This window comes from Equus asinus, chromosome 28 (assembly GCF_041296235.1).
Source record: "Equus asinus isolate D_3611 breed Donkey chromosome 28, EquAss-T2T_v2, whole genome shotgun sequence".
In the NCBI taxonomy this organism is placed as follows: Eukaryota; Metazoa; Chordata; class Mammalia; order Perissodactyla; family Equidae; genus Equus; species Equus asinus.
The window spans coordinates 37020500-37043964 of record NC_091817.1 but is presented as its reverse complement, the minus strand read 5'-3'; the positions used below and the strand labels follow the sequence as shown (position 1 = coordinate 37043964).

Genomic DNA, 23465 nt, shown 5'->3' with positions numbered 1-23465 from the left:
CCATGGAGACCATCTGCCTGCTCCACCTCTCAGCCTCATCTCATCCCCACTCCCTCCGCTCGCACTGCTGTTCTTGTCCAGCTCTCTGCATTACTCGAGCTTCTCTCTTTCTGGAACATTGTCTCAGCTGTCTCCAAGGCTGCCTCCTTCTTATCCAGGACTCAACTCAAATGTCCTCTTCCCAGATCTCTATGAAGAAAACTGCCCTCCCAGTTAAATTTTAGACATTGTCTTCTGTCCTTGTTTATCGCCTCTTCTCCCTTTTCCCACACAGGCTAGAACAGAGGCGTAAGTAGAGTTCACCACTGTATCTCCAGCGCCCGCTAGGCTGGGTGCTCACACATATTTCTTGAAAGAATTAATTTACAGGTAACAATTTTATATGTTTTTAAACATCCTTAGTTGGCAAAAGAAAAAGCTGTCAATTCTGTGTGGTTCGTCATTTTTAAAAACGGTTGTCCAGGACTATTGCAATAGATGAACTGGCCTCAAGCTTCCTACGACACAGTTGTTCTAAGGATAGAGGAGAGGATGGGAGAGAGGGACAGTGGACGGGTGGATGGTTGGGTACATGGATGGATGGGTGGATAGCTGAGTGAGCGAGTGCATGGTAAACTGGGAAAGCAAACCAAAGGGCTAAGTCGAGCGCTCGCTTCCCTAGGCCGCCCGCCTTGCGGGGTCAGCGAGGGGATACTTCAGGGCAGACGGAGCACGGCGAGCGGATGGTCGTCCACTCTCCTGGGTGCAGAGCAGCAGGACCCCTTGGCCCCCTACCCAATACACGCACCCGTGCCGGGACCGGGGCCGCGCACAGCAGCGCCCCCTGCGCTCTCCGGGCCTCAGAGGAGCTAGTGCGCGTGCGCGCAGGTGAGCGTCCCGCCCCGCCCCGCCCCGCCCCCGGGCTTGGCCACCTGCCCAGGAAAGTTGTGGATTGTTGCCCTCGGGTCGCTCCAGGGCGGGGAAACGGAACTGGGCCATGGAAGACACTTCGGGGACTCGCGAGCCCCGGGCCCGGCCAAGAGAGCGGGACCCAGACCGGCGCCCCCGGCCGGACCGAGACCGCCACCCCGAGCGACCCCGGGACAGAGCTGGGGACCCCCGCAGGGAGAGAAACGGGGGCGGACGGAGGGATGGCGACCGGGACAGGGGCAGGGACCGACATCCCCGCCAGGACAGACCCCGGCTCGGGGACCAGCGCGCTGGGGAACAAAGAGTTAGAGAAAAGTCCCGCCAAGGCCGGACGCCGGACGGTCCCCGGCGGACCACCTGGGAGGCAGCCCCGCCCCCCTGGCCCGCGCCCTGGGAAACCCCGCAGCCGCCGCCCCAGAGGAAGGAGGGCTTCGGGCGCCGCGGCCCGGAAAGGTGAGGTGGGCTGGGTGGACCCTGCGATCGCAGCACCGAGGACGCGTGGGTCTGAGGCCCCCCTGCGTGTTCTGGGGGCCCTCGGCTGCTTGTCCTAGGAAGCCGGTTTAAAGGAAGACAGTGCCATTCCTCCCTCGGGTGCTCTTAGAGGTGACCAGGGAGGGAAGGAAAACCTTACGGTGCCCCCACTGCTTGACCCGACCCCGAGTAGCAAAGCCGAAAATCCCCCTTGTTAGCAGTGGCGGGCCCGGGGGACCAGGTCAGGAGGAAGAGATCACTTCAGGCAGGAAAGGGAAGGGCTGGAAGGAGATTAGGTAGGTGGGGTTCACCTGAGGCTCCTCCCTGACCTCCCGCCCTCACGTGGTCACAGGACTGCCCGTTGCAGTTTCAGATCCTTGTCCTGTGTCCCAAAACCAGCCCTCCCCAAAGTCCCGTTCCCTGGAAGCCGGGGCCTAATCAAGTCAGCCCGATGACGTTAATAGTTGAATGTGTTGCCCCTTCCAGAGGTGTATGCTTCCCCAAAACAGCTGGGAGAAGCTATGCTTTTAAGCAAAGAACTAAATCTACCTAAAACTCCCCACTGAAGGTCGCAGGGACTGTCTGTCAGGGAGGGCAGCCTGCTCAGAGCCCATGCCTGTTTCAGACCCCACCCTCCTGAATGAACAGCTTTGCCATCCCTGCCTCGTAGAACACAGAGTTCCCAGGAGGCCTTGTGAGGTGACAGCATGGCGATGTCCTGGGAGACTTCGTGAGCTGGGAGAGGGTGAGGATGGAGGGAGGAGAGGAGGTGGTCCTAGGCCCCACACCCTAGGGAGTTGGTCTCTTTTGTCCATCCAACATTTCCATCCAACTCCACAAATATTACTGAATGCTCAGATTATGTGCCTGTCCAATAAGGAGACAGACAGGCCCTTGAGTGATGACTGCCTTCTGGGTTTTGACACCTGCCCTCTTCTCTGAGGAGGAGTCAGGTTTCTCTCTGCTGTGGGATCTGTGGGGCTACGCCCAGTGTCTCTCCCTGTTGTGTCCACACAGCGGGAAAGCCACTATCCCGAGTTTCTATTACATTATCTAAAACCAACTATCCAGACATGACAGAGGGTGTGCCCAGGTACAGTCACAGGCACTAGCTATTGTTTCCCCGACTAAAGTCACATTGCATTGCAACCGCATGACTGGCTTCCTTATAAACCAGTGTCCCGGTCCCTCCACCCCCAATTCCAGCCCCGACGTGAGCGAAGGGAATACTTTGCTTCTTTTGCTAACAGCCACTTGGTGGTTTGAAACCAAAGGGCTATTTATTTCTGTCTCTGCTCCACGTAAGGAGCGTTTATTTAAGGGATGGATGTAGTGGTGGGGTCTACAGAGATCTCCTCCGAGTGTCTGCAGTCTGCTAGGAGACTGACAGGTAAATCGGCCAATTGCGGCGCAGTGTGAAACTCGCCCCTGCAGAGGAAGCAGAATCGGGAGAACCGAGCTCGGCCTCTGACTGGGCTCTGGAAAGTTTCTGGGAGGAGATAACCTCAAAGCTGAGTTCTGGAGAAGGAGCAAGAAGGGGAGACTGGGAGAGGAAGGTGAAAGGTGTTCCAAGCAGAGAAATAGCTCCCACAATGACGCAGAGGCCCGGGAGTGCAGGTTATCTTCTTTGGGAGCAGGGACAGTTCACGATGGCTGGGTCTGTGAAGGGGAAACTGGAGTGGAGACAGATGAGCAAGGGCCTCCTGTGCTGGGCTAGTCGTTTGGACTTTTTATCCAAAGCTACAAGAGTTTAAGGATTTCACACGCAAGAGATACATGATGAGATCTATGTTCTAGAAGGATCCCTGGAGCCTAGCGAGTAGAATGCAGCCCCCAGCATTGAATCTTGGACAAAGCCCAGGCTATGCTAGATAAGGGGGTGGAGAGGTGGAGGATAAGGAACAGAATGTGCGGAGGCTGCCAGAGGAAGAGGGAGAGATCCGAAGATGTCCAAAGTTGTCTGTATCTCCCAAAGCCTAGAGAATGATGGCCGATTCAGCTCTTTCCGAAGTCTCAAGGGAAGGAAGGGAATGCCAGCCTGGGCATCGGAGTGTTGTGAACACAAACTGGTTTTGAAGAGGGCCTGGTCCATGCTGAACTGAGAAGCTCACGAAGGTCGCTCCCCACCACCTGGTTAGACAGCTCCTGCAGGCTGACCGAGGGGGCCAAAGGCGGTGCTCAGAGCTGCGGGGGAAAGTGACGTGGTTAGTTAGCGGAGCTGGCCAAGCGTCTGGATGCCCTGTGGGGCCACTAAACCAGAGAAGTCTCGGGAGTATGAACAACTACGGCAAATTTTGTTTCTCTTCTGCAGATTCTTTCATGTCTGGGCCCAGCATGAGGGGTCCCGAGTTCTAATACTGAACAAGCTATGGAATTTGAGGCCGCCTAACGGCCATGTCTGTTTTTGGTTCTAGTGAATCCACCTCAGGGAGATACCTGCCCCCCAGCCCCAGGCCTGGACCAGAGGAAGTGGAATATTCCCAGTCAGAGGCTGCGGGACTCCTGGAATGCCACAAATGCAGATACTTGTGCACGGGGAGAGGTGAGCCATTTGGAAGGCAGTGTGGCCATTTGCTGTCGCTGGCGGTTCTGGAAGGAGTCTGAGCTGGTGAAACAAAAATTCAAGCAGACTTCCCTTTTGGGTTCCTGGCATTTTTGTCACCACACCTGTATGAGGTTCTCATTTTCTAAAAAAAAGGGCAGGAACAGCTGAAAGGTGCGGCTAGATTTCCCATGCTTCTCAAACATGCCCCAGGGTCTGCGGAGGCCTGCAGCCATGCCTGCGGTTTTCAGGCTCCAGGTGGAAGTGCAGCGGTCTGCAGGTAGAGCCAGCTGTGAGCTCCCAGCTGTTGGAGGGGGGCTCCTCTGGCAAGGCGGGGTGGGTTAGTGAGGGACAGACACCCAGAGGGGCAGCCGGGCTGCAGCTCATGTCACAGGACAGTGGATCTGATGCCCAAACACTGCATCATGGCTTTTAAACTTTGCGGACTGAGACCCACAGTGAGAAATATCTTTTACATCAAGACCAAGTTCACACACGCAAAAATTAACATCTTAATACTTGTCCTATTATGTACCAATATTTGTCCTATTATATGCCAAATGCGCTGATAAGTTCTATTCTACTGTTTCATTGAAAACAAAAAAGATGACACTTACTGGAACCCACACTTAAGTAATATGAAAAATCACTTAAATAATACCTAAATAACTTAACACATAAATCACTTAAAAACACTTAAATAATATTACGTGTCAGCTCCAAGCGTGGTTTCCATTCCCATCCTAGCACCAGCCCTGCCCTGCCAACAATGGAGAAAATCTGGTTTGTCAGGGTGAGCTTTTCTGGCTCACACAATGTGGTGAGAAATTTCCCCGGGCGATTTTGACTAAGGGGGAAAAGTTCTCAGTCCAAGGGAAAGCAATCATGGAACTTATACCTGAAAATGTATCTTGGGATTATTACGATAATATATAGGATTATACAGAACTTTCATTAAAGAGCTTTAGGCAATTCAGCTACAACAGTCCTCACTCTAGTTTACGTATGTTGGTACAACCTTATTACTTTTAATTCTCTCAGCAACTCCTGTGGCTCAGAGAGGTAGAGTAAGTTACCCAAAGTCACATAGCTGTTAAGTGGAAGAGCTGGAATTGAAACTTGGAGCCTGCCTCTAAGACCTGAAGGGGTTTACTTGCTTGACCTTTCTTCTTTTCTTGATGATAAAAATAATAGGAATAGGCCAGAAGCTGGTTAACAGGTTTCTCTGTTGAGGGATGTTTTCCTCTGTAATTGATTTACCAAGAGGAGGGGGCAGAGCGGGAGGCCCCTGACTAGAACACACCTTGGTTTAGGCTTGATTGCTTCTGGCGGTTTGGCTTTGGGCCTAGAGCTTGTCTTTCTGAGTCAAGATCGTGAAACGATGGTTCATCGGTCAGAAGCTAACAAACGAGGGCTTATAAAGACCTCTGGGCGTGCAGAGACCCACATAAATACACAATACGATGCTGTGCAGAGACCCACATAAATACACAATACGATGCTGTGCAGAGACCCACATAAGTACACAATACGATGCTGTGCAGAGACCCACATAAATACACAATACGATGCTGTGCAGAGACCCACATAAATACACAATACGATACTGTGCAGAGACCCACATAAATACACGATACGATGCCGTGCTGGGAGCAACAGCCGTTAAACACCATGAACTTGTCTCCAGCAGGAAATGCCCGCCGGCATAAAGGTCACCCAAGGATTTTCAGCCTCGTCTTAGAGTAGGTCTTTTGTGACTTCCTTATCGGTGAAATCACGTCCTCCTCCAGCAAACTGGCGAAAAGTGGGACAACTGTGGCCCTCTCTGACTTCCTAGGGAGACCCTGGAATTTGGGCTGTGAGACACCTTAGGAAGTTCAGTGTAACACTGAGGACAGTGACAGCAAGAGATAGGGGCCAGGACTCCTCAGATAGCGAAATCTTTCAGGGCTGAGAGGATAAAGATCAGATAAAAAGCAAGTGCAGATGTCACGTGTGTGTATCAGAGCACCAGGAGTCCTGTGCGGGTGTAGGTTGTGCTCGTTTATTATTTGGGGGGACCCGTGAGGAGTTACACGGTCCCTGGGAAGAAGAGGGGCTTTTCCTGCTCCCCCCATTTGCGTTTGGAGCAGTTCCACTTTCCTCTCTTGTTCTTTCCCTCTCCCCTGACCCTTAGTGCTCAAATCATGACGGAGAAGATCATTGAAGGAAAGCTAGGTCAGGATCACAAGGAAGTTGTAACAAAAAACAAAACAAAACAAAAACAAGGTTTATCTCAATATATTTTTTTGAAAAAAATCATGATGTTGTTTGTAACCTTACCTGCAAAGCATCTTTAAAAGTTTAATTTCATTTTCTCCCAAGAAAGTGGTCGTCTCTGTAGTCAGTGGTGCCCGTCTGTCGCTCAGCCTGCAGGTTTAGTCTTGAGATGGCTTCCCACTGCCCATGGGACTTGTGATCATGCTGAAAAAGTTCAGGGGGGACAGTTTTGGGGTTTTTTCCCCTCCAGCTTACATTCTCAATCCGCCCTTTTGTGTACTTATTTAGTACCCTAACCCAGTACTTGTCTGGACTGAGCTTATGTCAAGATTTCAAACCATGGTTGACTTTAAGAGTGTTAACTCATCAACAGATCGGAAGAATGAGCGGGAGTGGGAGGCAGGGGTGACCTGACATGAACCCCTGCTATTAGGAGAGAGAGAGGGGGAGAGGTCTGACTCAGAGAGCGAGGAAGGCCTGCAGAGCCTCTGAGCCTTCATTTTTAAAAACAGATACCACTGGACATCCCCCCGCCCCCGCCCCGCAGCCCTGGTGATTCTTTTCTGGTTCTGCTAAAGCTCAAACAGGAATAAGGGGCTTGTGGGGCTCTGGTCCTCCCCACGCTCTATTAGGAAATACGTAGCAGATATTTGCTCCCATATAGCACATACATTGGGAAAGCCCAAATGTCCTTTACATTGGAATTATTTAAACTTATTATGGTATTCTATATATCTTTTAAAAATATGAAGTAGATTTATATTTGCTGAGATAGAAAAAATGTGCACACTATATTCTTAAGTGAAAAAAATAGTAGATAGAGTAAGAGCCTGTTCTTACCTAGAACCAAATAAACTAGAGTAAAAATTAGGCATATAGGGCAGAAAAGTCTAGAAGAGAAAATAATGGTGACAGTGGTTATTTTTGTTTTTTTGGATTTTAGATAATTTTTGCATGGTATGTTTCTGTTTTATCCATGTTTCCTTTTTTGTAAATAGGTATGTGTCACCTTTATAAGTGAAGGAGACAATAGTGCTGTTTGCATTTTGGGGGGGCTGTTGGGAGGGGGGAACTGCGGAGTGTAGAGATAATCCTTGAGAGGCCATCATTTCCATGAGAGACTGTGTTAATGTGACACAGCTTCACACATAGGCCAGCTGGACCCAGGCACAGTATCTGATTCTCTAAATGGCCAGGAGAGGCTGTCAGCCTTATCCCAGAGTCAGCCGACCCCCTAGAACCCTTCCTGCCTGTACAATTCCCAGAATTCTCAGAAACACCCAGCTTTCTAGTCTGCTGAGAAAAATCAGCCACAAACAAAAGGGTCCATAACTGTATGATTCCATTTGCGCGAAATTCTAGAAAAGGCAAACCTAATTCCTAATGGCAGAAGGCAGATCAGTGGTGGCCTGAGGAGGAAGCTGAGGGATTGACCACAAAGGGTTACGAGGGGACTTTCTGGGCAGATGAAAATGGTCTACATCTTGCTTATGATTGCATGGTAATACATTTGCCAAAATTCATCAAGCTGTGCGCTTAATATGCGTCACTCTGTTGCGTGTAAGTTATAGCTCAATAAAGTTGATTTTAAGGAAGCAGCCAGCTTGGTGGAGGAGCTGGAGCGCTTTCCTTGTGCAAGATAAAGAAGCCAAGGGCCCTGAAAGAATCCAGCTCTGAGAAAACATCCCAGCCCAGAGCTGCTCTTTAGGGAAACTAAAGAAAACAGAGTTACACTATAAAACATATTTATTGAGTTAAAGTCTAACAACAATAAAACCAGTTATGTTTCTGCAATTCAGTAAACCTCATGAGTTAAATTAACTTAAACATTCCTACTTCTAATACATGAGAACCACGGTTAACATTTTGATGCATAACTTCCATGCTTTTTTCTAACTTCCTTATATGTTTTAAGTTCTATATTAAAATTTCCTTCAAACTTGGAGAAGTCTCCTCTCTCGGACTGAAGATAACCACAACACATCTAAAGAGGAGATAACCACTTTTAGTCTTTCTGGCAGGGAAGGGCTGGGGCGGAGAATGTTCCTGACTTTCACGGGGGCTGCTTTTCTTTGTGCTGACTGATTTCTCCCACCGTCATCCTGCACCCGACCCCGGGCAGCTGCTTTGCTCTTTTGAGAATTACTCTTTCCGACCTAAGTACCTCTGACGTCATTTCTGGAGACCACTGTTCCTTGCCGCCCTCTAATGCTAAACACGCAGCTTTGCCTGCTCCGGCCTCCAGGGGGCAGAATCAAGAGGCGGCTGCGTGGGAGCTGCCACGGGAAGGATAACGCTCAGGGTGCGAAGCCGCCTCTCTCAATATGGTAACCCGCCCTTCTTTTGCAGCCTGCTGCCAAATGCTGGAGGTTCTCCTGAACTTGCTGATCCTGGCCTGCAGCTCTGTGTCTTACAATTCCACGGGGGGCTACACGGGCATCACCAGCCTGGGGGGTATCTACTACTACCAGTTTGGAGGGGCTTACAGTGGTTTCGATGGTGCTGACGGGGAGAAAGCGCAGCAGCTGGACGTCCAGTTCTACCAGCTAAAGCTGCCCACGGTCACTGTGGCAATGGCCTACAGTGGAGCCCTCATGGCCTTCTGCTGCCTCCTCGTCGCCATGGGCGTCCTGCGGGTCCCCTGGCATTGCCCCCTGTTGCTGGTGATTGAAGGCTTGTTGGATGTGGTCATCACCGGGGCGTACATCCCAGCTTTGTACTTCTACTTCCACTACCTCTCCGCCGCCTATGCCTCCCCGGTGTGCAAGGAGAGGGAGGCGCTGTACCACAGCAAAGGGTACAGCGGCTTCGGCTGCAGTTTCCATGGGGCAGATATAGGAGCTGGAATCTTCGCTGCCCTGGGCATTGGGGTCTTTGCCCTGGGGGCCGTGCTGGCCTTCAGGGGTTACCGAAAGGTCAGGAAGCTAAAAGAGAAGCCTGCAGAAATGTTAGAGTTTTAGGCTTTTTAAAACATTCTGTCAAATGTAAATGATGGCAGTTACTCTGGACCACTGTCTTTCTCAGAATACTTTACTGTGGAACTTGCCAAGGCTTGAAGAGTAACCGGCCAACTTTGGTATGCTGGGTGTAGCCCCAGGTTACGTGGAGCGGCATTCTCTGATGAAATAAGCCCTGGTTCTGGACTCTTCTGTTGGGGAGGGACTAACCAGAATTATTAAAACAAAGCAAAAAACCCAAAACTGAATCCCATGACCCACAAGGTAAAGGCATGTGCCGCAGCAAAGTGCACTTCTTGATTAAAAGGAGATAACCAAGTGAATTTGAAGAAACTTATCTTCAAAGTTCTTGAAAAGCCACATAGACACGAGGTAGCATTTCAGCCTCAACTATTCGAAACACAGCTGTTGTAAGCAGGTTAGCCCCCGATTTTTTCCTCTGAACTCTGTGGTCCTTCATTTCCTTAATACTCTAGATGGAGGGGGTGGGTCGCAGGGGAGGCTGCTCCTGTAAGATTTAAGTGGGAGTTCAGCGTGGGCTGAGGAAAGAGGAATAAGATTAATTCACTGAGTTGCACAGAAGCTATTCTCATAAGCACCTTACAATGGCCTGGAAAGCTCAATAAGTGTTTTGTACCTCTTGTAAATGTACCATTGTATGAAGAATTAAACCCGACATCTGGAATTCAGGATCCATCCAGAATAAAAGAAAGAATGCTGCTTTTGGCCAGACAACTTCATGGGTTCTTATTGCCTGGTAAATGGTGGCTTATGGCACAATGCAATATATTCTTGGTACAAGTGAATATGTTTTTTGCTTTATGTGAATCCAATAAAAATCCAAAGAAAAATTTTAATTTGGAGGTGATGGTTCTCTTCACAATACTTTTATAATATTATTTCCTTACTTTACTTAATTGCATTTAAAAGGCGAGTTCCATTTAGGTTTAGAAAAGGGGAAATACATCTATTTGCTTGTATATGATTTTTTTTTTTTTTGAGGAAGATTAGCCCTGAGCTAACATCTGCTGCCAATCTTCCTCTTTTTGCTGAGGAAGACTGGCCCTGAGCTAACATCCGTGCCCATCTTCCTCTACTTTATATGTGGGACACCTGCCACAACATGGCTTGCAATGGGCCATGGAAGCGGAATGGGCGAATTTAACTGCTGTGCCACTGGGCGGCCCCATAGAAAAGTTTTTTAAAAATTTGGTTTGTTCTCCTCAGTTTCTTCACATTTGCAGTGCAGAGGCAGAAGTAGGTGTATAATTAAGCAGAGTATTAAATGGTCAGCCACAAAAGCTGCCTCACCCAATAAGATTCACAACAAAAATTTGTAACAAAAATCTCACGCCTGTTTCAGAATCTCCACTTCCCTCTAGAGAGCCTTTTGCTGTCTCTCCAGAGACTTGTTCCACCCCACCAGAGAGAGAAACTGCCAGCTCTGGGCATCGCCGTTTTTCTTTTCTCCTGATGTCCGGGAATCTTTCTGCAGTAACAGCATGCTTGGAAACGCTCGAGCTTGTTTGATGTTGATAGCTAAGCTGGCCCAGGCCGGGATGGTACTGTGATAGTGTTCAGTGGCCGTATTCCTTCAACAGACCCAGTATCATTGGACCTGGCAAAAGATCATTATTCCTCTCAATTGTTGCTGTCAGTGAGGTGGTTGACAAGACCTAGGCTTATTCCACTTCAGCCTAACAGATATGTGCTGCATGGATTATGACTCCACTGTTTTGGCAGACTCTGTCCCAGAAGGAAATGTTCAGTTGTCCACATCTTGTGGGACAGTATTCCTGTTTCCCCTCAGGGGGTGACATATTAACATGCATGCAGAAGGTAAAACCAGGGCAGAGAAAGGTGTTAGGTAGGGTGATGGATGCTTCCCCTGAGTTAGAATGATGTCTGGGTCAGTTCCCTCGCTCTGCTGGAGGGAGAGAGTGGCCAGCAGCTTACGGTGCCTAGGTGGAGAGTGGGCTGTTCTTGTCTGATGTTATTTTCCGATTTAACTTAGAGGAATGTAGCGTCTCAACTGTTGGAGCCCTTGACATCTGTGTCCCCCAGACTTCCTAGGAATTCGTGTGGGCCCAGCAGGAGATAGGATCAGCAAGCCCTGTAGCTGTTGCCTAAGTCCATTAGAGATGCTGCTCTTTAGCTACTCAGTTGATAAACATCATGGTACTCACTAGTGTATTAGAGGGTTTTCCTGGTTTCTGGGAAACATGCTTTCTGTAAATTCTTCCCATTTCTTCTTAAATCTCTCACTAATCCCCTTCCATTTTACAAACCTTACCAAGTAGCATTACCGTCCACTCGTATAACATTTTGTGATTTTCTGAGGATTTTCATACTTGCTTTCATCTGGGCCTCCCCACGGCCCTGTGAGAGAAGACAGGCAGGCATGATCTTCATTTGTCAGAGAGAGTGTCTGAGGCTTAGAGTCAAGGACTTGGGCAAGGTCACGAGGCGGTAAAGAGCGGGGATGTGAACCCGGTGTTTCCACTCTAGATTCATATGCTTTTCTCTTAGTTCTCATCCCAACCCTGAGAGAACGACAGGAGGCCTTCCCCTAGAAGTACACCTAGAAGAGGCTGGGGCCCCTGTGAGTGACAAATGAAAGTTGACCTTGGACAAGAAGACATTCACCTCCATTCACCTGTTGACTGTTGTTGCCTCATGGCATTCGTGGGTTCCTTAAACTTGCAAGAAACCCCTAAGTGAACATCCCAAGTAGCCATCAGTAGGATCCTGGTTGAATAGACTGGTCCATCCATGCAATGGAGTTGGGAGCCACACCACAAAGAATATGGTCGCTCTATTGGAGCTGATCTGAAAACGTCTTGAGGAATAATAAATGGAAAATACAAGATGCAGAACACTGTGTGTGGTATGTGAAAAAAGGCAGGGGAAGGCGGGAGGAAGTGCAGATTTGAGCACTTTTATTTGCATAAGGGAACACTGGAAAGTTATATTAGAAAATAATGAAAGTGGTTGGGGTAGAGGACAGAGTGGACAGGGACATGAGTGAAATTTCTCAGTTTATACCTTTTTAAGTTATTTTGAATTTTAAAAAATGTTAAATTTTTAAATAATTACAGATTCACAGGACATTGCAAAAAGAGTACAAAGGGATCCGGCTTAACCCGGTTTCCCCCAATGGTGACATCTTGCTTAACTATAGTACAATATCACAACCAGGAAACGGACGATCTACAGTTTTACACGCACTCATGTCTGTGCGTGTGTGTGGTTCTATGCCATTTTGTCACGTGTGTAAATTCGAGTGACCACCACCACCATCACCTACAGAACGGTTCCATCATCAGCCGTCCCTAGTGCTCCCCCTTTCCAGTCACACCCATTCCCCTCCCCCCATCCCCCGACAGCCACAGATCTGTTCCCCATCTCTATAATTCTGTCATTTTGAGACTGTTATGTAAACGGAATCATACAGTATGTAACCTTTTGAAATTGCCTTTTTTTGCCACTCATCATAATTCCCTTGAGATCCATCCAAGTTGTTGCATGTATCAACAGGTCATTCCTTTCTGCTGCTGAGTAGAGGGTTCCCCGGTATGGATATACCTGACTCGTTCACCATTCACCCATTGAAGGACATCTGGGTTGTTTCCAATACTTGGCTCTTACAAATAAAGCTGCTGTGAACGTTCCTGTACACGTTTTTGTGTAGATCCAAGTTTTCATTTTTTTTAGGATAAATGCTCAGGAGTACAGTTGCAGGGTCACATCGTTAAGTGTTTATGTTTAGTTTTTTAAGAAACTTCCGGAATGGCACTTTAATTTTTCAAACATATGACTATTAAAAAACAAAACACTGAGGAGTTAATGTTGAATCTGACCAGGTCCTTAAAATCAGGTCAGCATGGGGGCCGGCCTGTGGCCGAGTGGTCAAGTTCGTGTGCTCTGCTTCCGTGGTCTAGGGTTTCGCTGGTTCGAATCCTGGGTGCGGACATGGCACCGCTCATTTGGCCATGCTGAGGCGGTGTCCCACATGCCACAACTAGAAGGACCCACAACTAAAAAATATACAACTATGTGCTGGGGGGATTTGGGGAGAAAGGAAAAAAAATCAGGTCAGCATGGTACTTCTCTAGTCTGACCTACAGTTTTCCTGGATGAGTGATGTCAGTGTTAAATCGCAAATCTCTCTCCTCCTAGGTGTGGTACAGATAGTGGAGGTGATGTTGAATGGGATGGTTCTCATGTGTATCGTGGCCTCCTACTTTGTCCTTGCTGGATTCAGTGCCAGCTTTACCACCGCCGGCGGCTTTGGGAACAACTATTACTCACCATTTGAGGGCACCGAGCTGGAGCAGGTTCGACAGCTGGACCAGCAGTACACGGTCCTCCGGGCACCTCTGATATATGGCGGTGTGGCTGTTTCTCTGGGGCTGGGTGTCCTCACCATGGGTGTTCTACTCCGAGGAGCCAAGAATCTAACCAAACTGCCAGGGAAGTGGCTCCTTCTGGAGGCTGCCTTCAGTCTCCTAGCAGCAGTGGGCTACTGCATAGGCATTGGCATTTACCTCCACGTTGCCTTGCGGATCAATTCCACAGACACTTGCAAAACAAGAGAGAGGCTCTATGCCCGCAAGGGTCTCACCTGGATGAACTGCCAGCTGGCAGGCACTGATGGAGCAGCAGCCACCTTTGCTTGTCTTCTGGTGATTATGTATGGTGTTAGCGTGGTGCTGGCCCTACGGAGCTACCGAGAACAGAAGCGCTACAAAGATAACCGAGAACAGCACAGAAATTATAGTGATGCACCAGAATATCTGTGGTCTGGAACGCTCTGAGATCATCTCGGAACCTAAATGTCAACCCACCTCCCTTGTTTCTCTCAAAAAGATGGGTCCTTTAAAATCACACACGAGCCAACTGTGGTTTTCACCTGCTTGACCTTATAAATGCTCCCTTTGGTACAAATGCAAAGCTAGATGATCGTTTCATTTGTCTGTGAATAAGTCTTTATTGGCTGTGAGCTTGAAAAAATATCTCCAACTTTGCTACAAAGAGCAACATCAGAAGTTTGGGTACACCCTTATGATGGCTCTCCTACCAAATGGCAAGGTAATAATGTTAATAAACAAGTAGCCAGAGAAATTCTGAGAGATGAGAACTACACATCAGGGGTAGCAGGCCCAGTATGATAGTAGAAATATCTTACCTGTCTTAACTAGTTAAAGTCACCAAAAGAAACTTGCCATTTCCCCTCATATTTGGTCCCAGGGGAATGATTTTAAAGCAGTTGTGTGGCTGAATTCTAAATGAGTAATTACATCTGACCGTCTCCTAGAGGGAAGCTGTTCTGCCCATGCGGCAGTGTACTGTGACCACCTGGGTCCACAGGAGCCTTCTCCCATTAGAGATGGGAGGCTGGATGTCTGAGAGGGGAAGAGAGATGCTTTTAGCATGCACATCCATTCTCAGGATTCCTGCATTAGGGCTGAGAGAAAATGGTTTTTGCCAGCATTCCAAGTTAGTTTCTTTCTTGTTGCGAGTCATTCAATTGGAATTCACTTAATTTTCTTAAATATGAGGCTTCCAAATAGTGAGAAATAAAATTCATAAACTTCTTAAACATGCTCTTCAACTGATTTCAAAGACAAAGCAGTTCATTTTACTAGACTCTAAAGGCTTACAGAGGCGTCTTCCTCTCTGCATTCCCTGACAGCGCCCAGTGAGGAGGCTTCCAAAGGAAGACTGTCATCTCTCAGGACCCTGAATTGTCTTCATAACATAACAGCTCATTAACACGGAGTCTTAAAAACAAAATTCTTTCAATAATTTTAACCTAAAGTTTTACAGCTATTCCTATACTTTACAACTAGTCACAGATTTTCAGTTCGTGTCAAATGAAACTAGAAATATACACGTTCTTATTATATAGGTTTTTTTCTAATTGTCCTCTTGCTTTTCAATAGCTTTTTTTCATAATATCATTGTTTTATCTTCATATTATAAATGAGATTAAACTAATAAATTCAAACCAAATTTTTAGTACATTTCTAAAAAGAATCTGATTTCCACAATGCAATTTTGACGTAAATCTGATTCTCTATACAGTTAGTAAGAAATCAGCAAACAAAAGCCCGTTTCAACACATACCAAAATGACTGTTAAAAAAATTTCACTTGTCATTTTCCTCTAACGTGTTGGTCATTTTCGCTGACTCTTCTCTCCCCCAGCCCACCTCCAAATCCCCTCCTCCCTGCAATATATTACCTTTCCTCTCTCCTCTCAAATCCTTCCGATAGCTAATTCTTATTGAACCTATCCAAAGGATCAAAACAAAACCTCATACAGAAATAGGAAACTAATTACACTTTTACAAAAAGTAAAGCTTGGAGGAAAATAATCAACTGCAAATATATATTGCTAGGTTAAAACACAAACACTTGTGACACAGGTGCGTGCACTCTATCACTCTTAGCCTTGAGGCAGTGGCTAGGTCCTACAGAGTTTTCACCGAGGGTAGAGACAAAGTTTAACAGCAGCAAAAATCAACCTATTCCCCACCTTCCCCCTCAAAAGAATACCCACACACACTATTCTCATCTAGCATTTATTCCCTGAAACATGCCCCTATTAGATCTTTGCCCATGTCTGGGTCTTGTGCTTGATAAAATGGGGACTTTGGCCTATCTGACCCCGATAATGTGCCCAGGCCCAGTGCAATACTGCTCCCGAGATCCAGCTCCACACTAGTGATTGGAGCCCAGCCATCAGGGTAATCATAACACTCCATGTTTGTAGTTTCATAACATTCAAGATGCTTTAGCAAACCTTGTCTGATTTACTACCACTTGTCCAGTAGGCAGGTCAAGATGTATTATTTGCATCTTACAGTTGAGGAGACAAAGGTTCAAGAGGGTCAAGTGGCTCACTCAACAGTTGACATTTCATTGACTGCTCACTATGTGCCAAGTCCAGTACTAAGGAAGCATTGTTTGCATCATCTCATTTAAGCTCACAAGTAACTGATGAGAGAGAGAACTATTATTTCTGAGCCAAAAACTGAGCCTTGGAGGGGTTAAGTAACTTGCCTACAATCAAATCTTTTAAGTAGCAGAGGCAAAACTCAGACCCAATGAATTACACACTGGAACGTTCTGAGTGACTAATGTACTCTTGTGGCCATTGGCGTACCAGGGAATTAATATTACACAAAGAAGAGACACACTCAGAGAATTGCACTTCTGCCACCCTGGAATAGGGAGCTGTGTGTCTCATGGAACTGAGGTGTTAATGTGGATGGTGTCATTGAGCTCAGCACATGGAAGGTGCTCAATGAAGAGTTGGTGAACCAAGTGTTAAAATGTTCATTCCGCTAGATGAGGAGGAAACCTGCAAAATGATTTCAACTTGACCTTTATTTGGAGAGGTAAAATAAGCTTGCTTGGAAGTCCAGAGACTATGGGAGGCAACCAATGGGTGGAAGAGGGAGGAACCACCAGAGACTTAACTGGATTATAAACATTTTGTGAGCCAAAACTCACCACTATGTTTGAAGTTCTGACTCCAAAGCCGTTATGACAAACCTGATGGCCGGATGATCCACTTAGCTCCTTCCTCTGTGTCATCATCAGCTCTCCAACTTATTTGAGGAGCTGTAGGTTGTTTACAATTGAGTTTCCTCTAGTCAGTTAATAACCTGCATGCAAATAAGGACCGTTTCTTGTCGTTGGGATTTCTTTAAACATAAACCAAGTCAGAATATAATGTTTCTCAATGTAAAAAATCTTTATTGCTATTTTGATTTAAAAGGTGATCAAAAATATTTATTCTTGCCTTAACTCATAGCTTCATAGTGTTATGAAATGTGGTTTCATTTTTTATCTTCCTCTAAAGAAAAAGCAGAAAATTCCTAAAGGTGCTTTTGGATAAGAAACTAATTCTACATACAAGTTAGAGAAAATTACAGTTTCATGCTAAAATAAAGTACTTATAAAATAAGAGGTGTTCCATTCTAAAACAAAGCCATGAAAGAGATTTCATTTCATTTTATTTATTATTATTGTTATTATTTTTTACAAACAATAGATTTGCTGCAACATGCTCTGGCTCATATTATTGAATTAAAAAATTTAACACATTTCAAAAATATCAAAAATACACTATAATGAGTCTTAGGACTACAATACGACAATGATTGCACAAAACCATAGATATGAACTCACTGTTTGGATGACATCCATTGGCAACAGTGAGAGAAAACCCTATAGCATCTGGGAGAAGTGCATGGAATTTAGAATACAAGGAGCTTATGTGTGATTGAAGGATCACCAAATGAGGGAAACAGCAGGATTTACTGTAGCTGCTTTTCTCAATCTAGCAAGTGCTTACCCAATTATGGGGCAAAAGTCACTAACTGGAGAGAAAGATTAACTTGCCTCCATGATCGGGGGAGTCTGAAAGGCTCTACCCAGAGGGAAGTAAAAAGTGACACAAGACAGTTCTATAGTGATGCTGCAGACATCACTGAATGGCTTGGAGACTATTTAATAATTGGTACATTTATCAATAACAGCCAAGTGCTCCCTTATGGAGGTCTCTTCATTAATTATTGAGTAGATAGAGAAGGTGAGCCTGTGGCTTCCAAGTACCTGCTTTTGCTGAAGGTCTACATGGAAAGAAGAGCATCATTTGATATTCAGTAGATCAGCCAAACCTAACTGGCTCCATCTCCTGGAAAATAGCACTCGCTACAAACAATTATAATAGCACCCAATGATTACCAAGCTGCTCTTGTTGGCTCTTCTATACACCAGGAAAATGAACTCATCAACTTATTGCACACATAGACTCTACAGTAGTATAATAAAGCCCTCACTTGTATTAGGAGTGGTAATTCAATGACTCTATGGTAGCACTGTAGCTTTATGACATTCCTGCATTCAAATTTTCAAATACATTTCTAATCCATTAGGATACAAATAAGACTCATGTATTTTTCTTTCTTCCCTGGGATTCCCAAACTGCTCCCATAAGCAGGAATGATGTTCTTTCAGAAATTCTCTTCACTTCTCTATTAAATGGGAGGTACACACAGAGACCTGAGAATCCTGCAGAGGCCAGAATCTCTGGGCTAGAGATCATCGGTGCTGTCCTGGGATATCACCTTCACCTGGAGACAGATTACTGGATTTCACCACCTGACAACCTAATCAGATCACACAATGACTGTAAATGACCTCATAGGCCAAAAGAGTTCTCTATGTTATTTTTGGTAATGTGCTATGGCCTTGTTACCTTCTATTTGAACACAGAGCAATTACAGAGGGAAATGAATGAAAGGAAGTTACAAAAAAGAATAACCAGTTTTGGTATAGCCTATATTAAAGGTTTTCAATACAACCTAATGTTTCCTGAAAATAAATCTACCACAAGAACACTTGGAATTTTTAGAGTTCTTCTGACTAAAAAGTAAATACATTTACTTCTGGTAAAGTCATTTCACAACTGGGTTTTGTGATGGTTCTAATAAGTAGGGTAGGAAACAATGAGAAAACAAGAAAAGGGTTCACAGATAAAGGACAATTTTTAAGAGATTATACTATTAAAGTGGTATATTCTCAAAATAACTTTCTTTTTTAGACAACATCACTATTTTGTAAACTCAAAGGTACTGTGGTCTGGGTAGGAAGATGTTTTACATCACCCATCACAATTATCTTGGGTTCTTCCTTCATTTCCATTTTTTCTATTTTCCCATATAAAAAAATAAGGCAGCAACACACTATTGTGCCCATCTTTCTAACAGCACTGAAACTTTGTATGAGCCACTATGTTCTCCACTTTGACTCAAGACCTGAGTTCTACAATTTTTTAGTAGCTGACACAGGGAAGTCAAGTGTTCCTGACAATCTGGGGACTCAAATTCAGATTCTTGAGGGGTTGAACATTAGACAGCCATTGGAATGGTATGGAATCCCCTTAGAGTGTACCTCACCGACACACGCACATGGGTAGGGGGCCTCTGAGAAGATGAAGATATGTAACCATTTGTGGACAGGTTCTCTGGTTTTCTACTATGGCTTCAACAAAAACTTCAATAAAACCCCCTATATTTATGTATATACCAACCCTATCTTTAACATTTTGTTTCTCATGAAACAAATTAAAAATGGTTCTACCCTATTTTCTTTTGATGAAAGTATTCTAAAAATTCAAAGCATATTCCCCATTGGGTAGAATCAAGCAATGTCAAAATTTTGTAGGAATAAATAGGAATTAATTTTCCTAAGTAAATCTTCTAAAGGAAAAGGCAATAGAAATATGGAAGGACTTGCATTTTGCTAGGGTTATGTGGAATGTGCAAAAAATATGGTAAACCAGGTTTTCTGTAAGTGTAGGACTTTCTCAATTAAGTCTTTCTTGTATTAGTAATTGAGGCCAGTACTCTGAAACCGTGTGAGATGGATAAGCAGTTTTCAGAGGAGTACTCTGTTAAACATTAAAAAGATGAACTCTCACCTCACTTCCAACATTTCAGAAAACTATCCCTCTGCTCTAGAATAAGAGAAGGAACTTGTCTGACTCTGAGCTCCATCCATCTGTTCTCATTCAGCCTCAGTCTGTTCAGTCATCTGCTATAACTCAAGGTTACTTGGATGCAGGCAGCATCAGCCTCGGCCCCACATCCTAGGAGGCTGACTGCCAACTCCATCACATGTTAGGGAAAGAGGCCAATCCCCAAATGCCTCCCTTGTGATCTGCTGGGAAAGTCCTAGCAGGTGTCACATTTATCAAGGAGTTATTCTGTTCGTGATGTCGGGGGACGTAGTCTCAGTCCTCACTCCTTGCCCATCTTCATCCCCAAAAGAAGATCCTACTCCAAGTTTCTCAGGAGCATTCAGAGTCTGATTATCTAATAGTAAAATCAATTCCCCAGGGTCCTTCCTAGTACCCACAAAGAAGGCTCCAAAACCCGATGATCATTCTGCCTATGGACAAAGGTGCTGGGCTGCCTCTAAGAAGATTGGCTCGAGTGCAGATTTGAAAATTAAAAGTTCACAGTCAACAAAAAGTGCTCTCATTACATTACATACATAAATTATCTGATTGGTTCTACATTTCCAATAAACGTCATTTCAATAGGCTGTATTCTCGTAGAGAAGAATGAAAAGCCATGTGACTAGTCACATCACATCCCATCAGTTAGGTTGAGATATAAGTGATTTCTCTGTCACAGAGATCCATCAGCAGCAATCAGTAAAGAGAATCAATCTTCAGTTATTTCCTCCACAGAAATAGTCCCTTTCCTGCCCAGGGAGGCAAATTCTCAAAATTATCCTAGGAGAGAAAGGGTTAATGGCAGGTGGTAGGACTGATACAGGGCAACATCTGCTTTCTCCCCAGTAACTCTGGGAATTCCAATGCAGGTTAAATGTGAAACTTAACACTGATGGTGTTTACTAGCTTATCCAGAGCAAGACCCTGATAGCTCTCACCACTTTTGGCTCCAAGTTCTACGCCCCTTATCTATGGTTTAGAAATGAAGAGGCAAAATGCTCTGGAAGGGTCCCCACCCCAACACTACACAGTCTTCCCTAGTGCTGTGGCTCCTGGGGGAGGATCACAGTGCTGTGTCAAACTCCTCCGGGAGCTCGGTCCGATCCTCTTCACTGGGCTCAGGCTCGGGCCTGCTTTCTTGGTGGTGTTTCATTTGCTCCTTCACTTCTTCTTCTAGGTCACGAGGGACAACAAACTGATCCTCTGGCTCCAGCTGAGTGGGGGCAGCAAAATAGCCAGTTTTCTTCTTGGGTGCTTCTGTGGCCACTTCAATGAGGTTCAGGCTATCTTCTAGGGGCACAATAGAGCCATTGGAGAGTTTCTTTCCATAGAGACAGGAAGTGGAGGGAGACTTCTGTAATTCCATCTTGTCCTTGCTCACTGGCAAAAGTATGCCACTATTCACACTATTCTGTCTTCGGATCCCCAAAAATACTCCTCTAGCATGTTCCTCAGGACATGGGGTAGGAGAATTCTCTCTAAGAGTGGGAGAGTTCTCAAGATCCCTTCCCCTACAGCAGTGGATATCTACTTCTACTTCTACCTTGCTGCCATTTGTTATGACCCCTTCGACGGGCTGGTCATCATCACTATCTAGGCCATTGTCAGACTGGTTACTTGAGAAAGTTGCACAAGAAGGCTGGCGCTGAAAAACCCCAGAGGTGGGTGTTGGATGAAGGCTGCAGCGCCTCTCTGGTCTTGGAAGCAAGCCAGCATCCAGGCCAACAGTGTTATGTTCGTCAGAAGCAGTGGATCCCACCTCACTGCTCACCTCTGAAGTTGACATCTCACTGCTGAACTCAGAGGCAATACCACTACTGGAGGAAGGAGTGGTTGGCTTGGGAGGGTCCTTGATGACGGTGGTTGAAGCAAATCCCCCAGGACCTGGGAGGGTGAGCCCATTCATTTCACAAGTGCAGCCTTCCTCACCAATGTTCAAATAAACCACCATCGCCCCCACATTGTCCTGACAACCATAGCTCTGGGCTAATGTGCACAGTTTTTTGGCAGCTGCTAATGGGTCTTGTACATGGCGTACTGCGTTGACAGCTTCTGTATATGACAAATGTTCCCACAATGCTTTGTTTCCCAGAATCAGCAATTCATCTTGAATGGTAAGTGGCGTGGAAGATATGTGGGGCTTGGGGAGGATCCAAGGGTAGAGGTATGTGCAGCCCAGCATCCGGGTGCAGCAGGTTACCCCATTCACTTTGTTGTCCTAGAGACACGCAGAATGCAAATTTTGAGAAACAAGCAACAATGACATACAATTTTATATCTTTCTAGATCAAAATGCTTAGGGCTCTACAATAAAACAATTGACATGTTATATATTTTTTCCTAGGATATGTATAATTTTAAGTGGACTTACAAAAATAAATGTATAGAATTCTAAAAGGACAAAATATCATATGGTTACTACACCAAACAGTTCAGAAGACTGAAGCTAAAACTGATTAAGTAGCTAAAAGCCACCTCCATCTCAAAAGATATTTGCTCTAACATGCAGTACAGGCCTCAGCATGTCTTTAAATAGAGAAACATCCGTTAGAAAAATAATAAGCAGAACTGTTATTAATTCTCCATTACTACTATTCTCAGAAAGGCCAAAACTCAGATGGGTCACTAAAAATGATTTCTCATTTAAAGGCACAGTTGGGACTGAAAAGATTCAGGAAGATATTAAATGGCTAGGAGAATCTTGGTAGCTAAAGCATTAAATAATCTAAAAAGTCATTTAGCCTAGAAAAGGAAAGTCTGAAATCTGTAGCATCATTTACCTACTCTATAAGGACTGTACCAATAATGAACAGCAGATCAAGTCACAAGTGACAGAATTCTAAACTTAGAGAAAAAGGAATAACCCTGGTTGCAAGTTGGGAATGTTCATCTGCCAGATACTTTGTACTGATTTCTTTTCAAGATAAAACCAAATAAAACCTCTAAAGCTGTCAATATATTTATTTCATAGTTGCAGTCATTCTCTGGGTGAAAATACTAACTCTCTCATTTACCAGAATTTGTCACAAACTCTACATTTTATTTTTCTCATCTGTAAAATGGAAGTAAAACAACTTCTTTCATGGGGGTTATGGTAAAGATTAAATAAAATAATGAAAGTACAGTGCTTAGCAAATAATAAGCAAACAATAAATAAATGTCTGTGGTTAAAATAACATTTGTAAAAATATTTCTTATTTGTCCAGGACCCCATAAGAAAAATCTAAACAACATTATCTAAATACTGTAAAAGTAGACTAATCAAACAAAAAGTTATCTTTATCTTTCATTTGTTTTGACTGAAAGACCTTCCTAAGACTAATGCCTCGTAGTTCCAGAATCTTCTAGTATCAACCACACTATAATGATACTCTTTTTGTTTTGTGCTGCTTTGGATGGAATCTAATATGGATAGTCTTTTTACAGAATTCTGACACAACAGACAGCCCAGAAATGGACCCACGCAAACACAATGCACTGATCTTTGACAAAGGAGTGAAGGCAATTCGATGGAGAAAGAACAGTCTTTTCAACAAACACTGCTGGGACAACTGAACATTCACATGCAAAAAAAGAAAAAGAATTCAGACACAGAGCTTACACCTTTCACAAACATGAATTCAAAAGAGATCATAGACCTAAATGTAAAACACGAAACTTCTGGAAGATAATAGAAGAAACTGTAAGTGACTTTGGTTTGGCAACAAGTTTTTAGATACAACATCAAAAGCATGACCCATGAAAGAAAAAAAATGGTAAGCAGGACTTCATTAAAACTAGTAACTTCTGCT

At 45.0% G+C, this 23465-nt stretch overlaps 2 protein-coding genes across 4 annotated transcripts in view; one reads left to right on the top strand and one right to left on the bottom strand.

Moving 5' to 3' along the window:
- Positions 1-905: 905 nt before the first annotated feature.
- On the top strand, positions 906-15528 carry MARVELD3 (MARVEL domain containing 3). Of its 2 annotated transcripts, none has more exons than XM_014840808.3 (3): positions 906-1362; positions 3795-3922; positions 13318-15528. In XM_014840808.3, the coding sequence occupies exons 1-3, from the start codon at positions 977-979 to the stop codon at positions 13953-13955; spliced, it is 1152 nt and encodes a 383-aa protein (XP_014696294.1). In that variant the 5' UTR covers positions 906-976; the 3' UTR covers positions 13956-15528. The 2 variants fall into 2 exon arrangements, with proteins under 2 accessions (XP_014696294.1, XP_014696295.2); XM_014840809.3 differs by lacking the exon at positions 13318-15528 and adding an exon at positions 8531-9995.
- A 1619-nt stretch (positions 15529-17147) lies between these two features.
- The window catches only part of PHLPP2 (PH domain and leucine rich repeat protein phosphatase 2), a 71227-nt gene continuing 64909 nt past the window's right edge, over positions 17148-23465 (bottom strand). For both annotated transcript variants that reach the window (XM_044760852.2, XM_070500717.1), the window contains one exon: positions 17148-21892. In XM_044760852.2, coding sequence (XP_044616787.1) covers positions 20738-21892 — 1155 coding nt within the window. In that variant the 3' untranslated portion in view covers positions 17148-20737. The remainder of the gene's footprint in view (positions 21893-23465) is intronic.

Bases quoted from the DNA above. Each gene is read 5' to 3' on its own strand.
- MARVELD3 (XM_014840808.3), top strand. From the start codon at position 977: ATGGAAGACACTTCGGGGACTCGCGAGCCCCGGGCCCGGCCAAGAGAG. The intron at 1,363-3,794 runs GTGAGGTGGGCT...TTTTGGTTCTAG, and splicing joins GGGCGCCGCGGCCCGGAAAG to TGAATCCACCTCAGGGAGAT. The intron at 3,923-13,317 runs GTGAGCCATTTG...CTCTCCTCCTAG, and splicing joins ATACTTGTGCACGGGGAGAG to GTGTGGTACAGATAGTGGAG.